General features: G+C 40.8%; 1 protein-coding gene across 1 annotated transcript; it reads left to right on the forward strand.

Annotated features, from left to right (window-relative positions):
* Window positions 1-1,175: 1,175 nt before the first annotated feature.
* Window positions 1,176-5,474, forward strand: OARD1 (O-acyl-ADP-ribose deacylase 1; the record flags this gene model as incomplete). Its single annotated transcript, XM_084228241.1, has 5 exons — window positions 1,176-1,214; window positions 1,548-1,692; window positions 2,628-2,686; window positions 3,917-4,029; window positions 5,372-5,474. 5 exons carry the CDS (start codon window positions 1,176-1,178, stop codon window positions 5,472-5,474), a joined length of 459 nt encoding a protein of 152 aa, XP_084084367.1.
* Between the last annotated feature and the right edge of the window lie 2,084 nt (window positions 5,475-7,558).

The following is a 7,558-nucleotide window of genomic DNA, read 5'->3' on the forward strand; positions in this document are numbered from 1 at the left end:
CCTTGAGAGGCATTGCGCCAGGCGTCCTATAAGACCACGCCCACTCCCCTGATTTGACACCACCTCCAGCGGAAGGATACGCAGGCGCCTTCTAGACGCGCCAGTCCTTCTACTCAAAACCGCCGGGAACGTAGTACTACGCAGGCGCACACTAGTTCTTTCGCCAACTGCCCAACCCCTCCTCTGCGGCCACTGGAGACACACCCCTGGGGTTAATGCGCAAGCGCCGTTCTTTCCCTCTGCCGGTCAGCGGTCTCGTTACGCATGCCCGGCCGGCAGCTGGAGACTCCGCGGCATTTGCCGCCGGAAGTTCGACGGCCATCACCAAAGAGTGCAGGCTCGATGGCTAGCTAGAGGGGCTCGTTTCCGCCCCGCTTTTGCGTGGTGGGCCGCCATCTTAGGTGCATGCAATTAAGGGACTGTGGCGGGATTGGCTCCGCGCTTGGGCTCGTCCGCTGCTTCCCACCTACCAGGGCCGGATCCGGAGCCCATCCCCCGTGGGCGGGACCTCCTAACGGCCGACTTTTCTGGTGAAGGGTAACCCGGGTACGTTGGGACTTTGAACGCGCCTCCCGCTTCCTCCTCGGGGACCCCAGAACAGGCCCTACGCCCTTACTGCCCCGCCCCAGGGTAGGAGACAGAAATGGGAGGATTCTCCGTGAACCTTCTTTCCTGCCCCCGCCCCCTCCCCGCCAAGAGGGGCTGAGTCTCTGGGAGGCCGCTTCTTTTTTCCCTCTCTGCAGCTCGGCACTACACTCCCTAGTTGTGGCTTAATGGCACTTGCCAATTCCTTCCTTTTTTCTTCTAGGACAAACCCACTAGGGGAAAAGAGTCTCCTAAATCCATCTTGCTTGGGCGCGGAGAAAGGAGGAGGCGTGTCTTGGGGCCGCCTTTTCTTCCGCTGGCGGTGCGGGGCGCTCTTGGAGAGCGCGAAAAATGAGCAGGAGACTGCCTTCGACCCTGGGCATCCTTCCTCTTCTTGCCCAAGAGGAGTTTTGTGTTGTTTACTAGAGGCCAAACGAACCCACATTCAACGATAAAAGTTGGGGGAAAAAATAAGTGGGCGGTGAGGGCAATCTGAGTATGGTATATTCAGGCCGCCTAAGCGTTTGTACTTATTTTTCCCTTTTCATAGCTGAAGAAACTACTTAAATTCTGAAGATAGACTCAGTATCATGGCCGGCAGCCCTAATGAAGATCCAGAAGGAAGCAGAGTGCGTAACAACCATTAACTTAACGATGAACAGAAATTCAGAATAATTGAGGTCAAAAGCATAAACTTTCTAATTAAACCAATAATTGAATTGTCGTGTTTTTCTCTTCCGCTGATTTACTTCAGAGAGGCTAATACAACCCTAGGCAGGCCATCTATCACTTTCCTTTTATACAAGTTTTAATCTCTTGTAGTTAATCCTGAAATTCTGAGGATCTGGCTTTAAATAAAGGAGGGGGAGAAATAGTGGCCAGGGACACAGTAAAGGAACATGAAAGACCTCAGTATTTTTCTGTATCTAATAAAATCTTTTCTTTCCCTTTGCACATTTTAGATCACTTATATGAAAGGAGACCTTTTTGCATGCCCCAAAACAGACTCCTTATGCCACTGTATCAGTGAGGATTGTCGAATGGGTGCTGGGATAGCTGTCCTCTTCAAGAAGAAATTTGGAGGGGTGCAGGAACTGTTGAATCAACGTGAGTTTTGAAAACAGTTTACCTCTTCTACCCTGACTAAAACATCCTCTTGAGCTCTTAAACAAGATAGACATGCAGAGAGGGGGCTCCTAACCAAAGAGTGCTTTTAACTCTTCTGTTTACATTTTTTTTTCCTCCACAGAATAACCTCTAGTTTGGGTACTTTATAGGCCAACGTTTTAAAAAGTTTCTAATCCTCTCTTCTCTATTATAAAACTTTATTGATTATATTACTTCTCTGAAACCTTTGTTAACTGATGTGCTTAGCAAAGTCCACAGGTGTGGCATTCATGATCTTGTTTATTGATACTGTACTTGTTCTTCAATGAGGATTTTCGGAGCCTCTTCTTTATAGATACCTCTCATGATTTTCTACCAATGATTTCAAGTCAAAGATGAGTCTTAGAATCATCATATGTGGATCTTATGAAACAGTTGCCAGGCTGACTGGAATCAGTTCCCATAGGTGACTCCTTTAAGAAAGCAATTTCTTACAGCTTTGCATTGCAGTTATTTGTAACCATCACAGCTTCTCTTGACTGGAAGCTCTTTAATAAGTGGGAAACATACATTTTTGTTCCCCATAATGCTTAACTCTTTGTATGTAACACATTTGGCAAGTTAAAAAATGCAAGATTTTTAAGTGAACAGTAAGGGTGTATTTGAAAATAGGGACAGGACAAAAGATGGGGTGTTGTGGGAAACATGATTGAGAAAACATGATTAAAAAACCTGGAAATGAAGGAATACAGTATTTAGGAAGGCTGATAAGGAATAAAGTATTCATAGTAGGTTTTATTTCAGATTGGGGAATTTCTGGTTCAGAAGTAATCTCAGGTCTTACTAAAGATTAGATTTTTAAAAAATCTAAGAGTGGAGATCTGTGTTTTGGTTTTCTTTTTTTCTTTGTACTATTAAGTAACTGTTTTTCTTAGAAAAGAAATCTGGAGAAGTGGCTGTTCTGAAGAGAGATGGGCGATATATATATTACTTGGTAAGACGGGACAATTCTCAATCCATTCTAAGAATTGGTGAACAGATGGGCTACACTGCATTTGTGTTGATCATGATGTTTCATTCTGACAACCAGAAATGTCAGAAAGCATATGATCTCATACCAACTTAGATTCAGTGGTGCTGCTACTTGGCGTATTGGATTGGAAAGGAACATGAAGCTGCATCCCAGTTGTAGGGAAAGAATACAGAGACATCCAGCAAAGACCTGTGCCTAAGACTGGTAAAAATTAGGGCTACCTCCCATGCTCCTTCCTAATAATAGTGAGATAGAACCAAATAATATCTCGAGACAGATAGGCCAAAGGGATTTTTCTCTCATTCTTTCCTATTGTAGTGATATGTAATACCCAGCTCCTTTTCTGTCCAAAAGCTCCAGAAAGAGTGTTGCTTCCTTAGTGAATTATAACCAATCGTGCCTGATCTGGACAGCACATCAAGCATCAAGTAGGGAACATGCTGTAGCCCCTTTGAATGCTGTCCTTGAGGCTGATGTGAATTCCAGTTATTTTTTTTTATTTTGCATAGAAGAACTGGTATGTAGGTTAGAGGTGTGTGGGTGAGAGGATTCACCAGAAACGGTGGGGATTTTTACCGAAAAGGGAGATTTTTACCCAAATACACTACTGAGGGGAGCACTGGGCAAGATAGGAGAGGTCTGCTGTGCCATGTGGGTTAGCTCCCTGGTCAGGGGTTGAACTCATGCTGTAGCAGTGACAGTGCTGAGCTTTAACCCCTAGGCCAATAGGTAGGCCCTATTTTCCAGTTTTGTTGGGAATACTATTACTTTCTGGTCTAGTATAGAAAAGAAAAAATAAGCACAATTTTGAAATAAATTAAGTTTTTAAGTGGTGTAGGTTTCTTCTTGTTATAGATGAGCAGCTTATCTTTTGGAAGTGGCACAAAGACTTCACTTAACTTGCTTAAAAGCAATTGACAATAGGCATAACCTGCTACTCTCCAGGACTTCTTCGGAAAAGGAAAGTTTATTTCATGGCAATGTCTGGGTTTCTCACATCCTAGTAGGGGAATTTTCCTGAGGGCACCTCCTATAACTGAAAGGGATGGTGTAATATTTGTCATCCTACTCTGGACTATTTTATAAAAATAAACTTTTTATTTTCATTATCAGAATGTTGGGAGAATGGGATGGTGTGTTGTTGGCTATCATTTTAGATTAATGGAAGTTTGAATTTTTCTTTGTATTCAGATTACAAAGAAAAGGGCTTCACACAAGCCAACTTATGAAAACCTACAGAAGAGTTTGGAGGCCATGAAGTCCCATTGTCTGAAGAATGGAGTCACTGACCTCTCAATGCCCAGGCAAGGAAATCCAGGTTCCTAATTGAAGACTTAATTGATTGGTGGGATTTATTGTCTTACCCAAAGACAAGTGACTTAAAAGCTTAACATAACCCAAAATATGAACTTAAATATAGACAACTGTAAAAACTTTGTAAAATCACCAGTGAAATAGTGGTCAGGCCTTTCACCAAGGCATACACATTTTTCAGCCTGACTCGATTAAGTCAGTATAATTAAAATACCTGCCTCAGCCTGCTTAGTACGGAGGAACCATTGTTGTTCAGTCACATTTGTTGAATGGGCATCTCTGTCTGAAACTTATCCTCTATTCCTGAAGCAATATATGCTAAAGAACCAAGACTGAGCAGTTGGTGTCCCTCAGGGCCACTTGGGTGTCCCAAACCAGTTAATCCTGTAAGAAGAAAGTTGTAAGTTTTTACTGCTTTTTAAACTGCATGCTTGTTTGTGGTCAGCATGAGTAATAGCCAAAGAGTAAGTCCCTGATATTCCATCTTACACACTAGCTATTGAGAACTTAAGGGAATGATATTGGGGGGTGAGGGGTGTCAATATCCTCTTTGCTTGGGGTCATTTCTCATCACTTAGTTTTGAGTCAGTGCTGACCTAGCATGCAGGTTTTTTTTCCATGCCCCTAGTTACTTATGATTGTATCTTCCAAGGTCCCTCATTTTACACAGGTCTTTAATATGTTCATGGCTGAATTTTTTTTTTTTTTATATTGCTATTTTTTTCTGGGTTTTGATTATCATGTTATGTGAAATTAGAAAATTTTAGCCTCTCTTTTTCCCTTAGAGATGTTGAGAATAAATAAAGTAAAATGTTGGAAGAAAGGTGCCAGGTAGAGTTTTGTGGCTGATTTAGGTTTCTTACCTGGATTTTGAAAAGACCTGAATTTCCCAACATTCTGGTTTGACTTCCTTTTTGCAGAGAACCTGTCCTTTTTTTTCTTCTGCTTTTTATCTTTCTAAATGTTCCATTATTATTCATGTATTTTTAAACTACCCACAGCTAGTTTTCATCAGTAGACATGAATAATGAGTCTACCATGTCACAGCAGAGTTACACATTTCTAATGTAGCCTGAAATAATTGGGAAGTGGTACCTTATTAGGCTAAAGAGAAGTGACAGCTATGGGATATTAGAACTGTCTGGGAGCAGTCTTGGATGACTCACAATGACTCAACAGAATTAATTTCTGAACTCCCACCATAGTTGTCTATAGATGTGAGACTAGACAGTTTGTCTTTATGCTTTGGGTGGATACAACCTAAAGGAAGAGGGAAGGATTGATTCCTTGATACCTTCCTCCACAACCAATGGGGATTTTTTTCTTTTTCAGGATCGGATGTGGTCTTGATCGTCTGCAATGGGAAAATGTATCCGCAATGATTGAAGAGGTATTTGAGGCAACAGACATCAGAATTACCGTGTATACACTTTGAACACATGAGCATTTTGGATGTACCCACTTTCTCCTGTGTCATTCCTTCTGGGCCATGAGACTGGCCTTAAACCTGCCAAAGGAAAGTATCTTGTGACGTAGTATGTCAGGCCAGACTTGGGGTGCTGTATGCCTGATTGGACTGGAATCTGGAGGAGACGGATTGCTTGGTATATGTTGGGTTTTCTTTTTTTTTCCCTTCTATTGTGTTTTCTTCTTTCTTTTTGCAGGGGAGGGGCACGATGGTAATGAGTAAGTAACCTAGTAATTAGGCAGGAAAACCAAATGTTGGGCCTATGACCCCTATTTTACTCCTGGAGGTGATCTCATTTGTTTGGCTTGCCACTAGGTGGCAGCGTTGATTTTATTTCTCAGCTATTTAAGAGAAATTTCAGGAAGGATGAACATTTTAATTTGCATCTTTTGTTGTTTGCATTTACTTGAAATTATCCTTATGTCATTAAATTCATCCTAAGAGAGAATTAATGGGCTGTTTTTCTTTTTAAATTACAAAATAGAGCTTTATGTTGTTAACAAATTTGTGGTGACCAACTTGGAAAAATAAATATCTTTTTCTGGTGGTCCAATGAGGTTCTGTACTCACGTATGTTGTTCTGGACTTGGGTAATGGTGGGTTCTCCTGTAACTAGGAGTTTTATTTCAGAGAGGGCCCAGTGGGAAGAGCAAATAAAATGAGAAAATAAGGATGGACTAGAACTGTCAAAGTACTGAAGAGGCAGGGTTTTAGAGCCTCCTTGTAGGGAACTCATCCTCTCTTCTGTCCACCGCATAGTTTCTGTAACTGAACCAATGGGAATTCATTTATGAAACGAGTAAAGTAATACATGTTCTATGCCTAGCAGAGTGTTTAGTGCAGAGTAATGATTTAATAAATCATTGTTAAAGTGGTTCTCAACAAAATCACAGGAAATTTAAAACCACATTAAAAAAATAGAGCCCCCCTGCACTCCCCACCCCTCTTACCTATTCTAATTTGGTAGTGAGGTTGGAGAGCATTGCCAGGTTTCTTTGTATTTTTAAGCTCCATAGAGAATTATGCTTATGTTCTCAACTGGGATTGAGAACAGTAAACTCTGAAGAGTAGCATTTTGTCCAATCTTGTTTTCGTGGTGGGAGAAGAAGGTTCATGCATTTAGCCAGTGATTCAGTATCAGAGGTAGTGGGAAAACTAGGAGTTTTATTTTCCCCCTTTAATGTGGTGTTATGAGTGAAGCATACCAACTTGATTTTTTTTTCCCTTAGAGTGAATTTGGGGGTCTGTCACAGGGTTTGCTATTTCCCAAGTGTTAAAGAATTGGATTTAAGAAGGGGCTTGTTGAGACACCAGGAAAATATAATCTTTGTTAAATATAATCTTTGTACTTTAGACTTCTGTTCTTATCACACTTCAACCTGATACAAAACAGCAGTTTCAAAAAGTATTTCATTTCTCTCCATGTTGGGGTAGAAGAGGCAGTGCAGGGACAAATTCATTATCATACTTTTAGAGTAAGACTTTTCTTGATGTTTTGTTTCTCTCCACATAAATTAAAGGGGAAAAAAAAAAAAGAAAAAATACCTAAATATACACAAACACATATTTACATATGTAACATAAATATATACAAAGATGTATAAAATGAAAGGGGTGATAGGAAATTTGGAATTCAATTTGACAAATTATTTTTGCCTTACTGTGCAAATCTTTTACCATATGGGTCAAAATACTGGTTTTCTCGGCTTCCTCTGCAATTACAGGTATTAGGGTTTTTTTTTTTTTTTTTTTTTTCATAGAGTAAGACATTTGATGATCCTTATAATAAAAACTATAGTGGAGAACTAGCTATGAGTAGCATTCTGGGCCTCAGCAAGGGTGTGATAAAGTGCTTTGTTGTTTGCCAATAGTCTTGGGGTCAAATTCCAATGACTTATCACACTTGAAGCCTGGGGAAAGGCAGTCTGATAATCAGAATGAACACATTATTTCTGGAAACCTAGTTGGAGTTTGGCAACTCTCATAAATTGACATGTGAAATTTTGCTTCTACATAGGACTCAGACCAATCTTTTAAGAAATGCAGCTTTG

This window comes from Talpa europaea (genome assembly GCF_964194135.1).
Source record: "Talpa europaea genome assembly, chromosome: 2".
In the NCBI taxonomy this organism is placed as follows: Eukaryota; Metazoa; Chordata; class Mammalia; order Eulipotyphla; family Talpidae; genus Talpa; species Talpa europaea.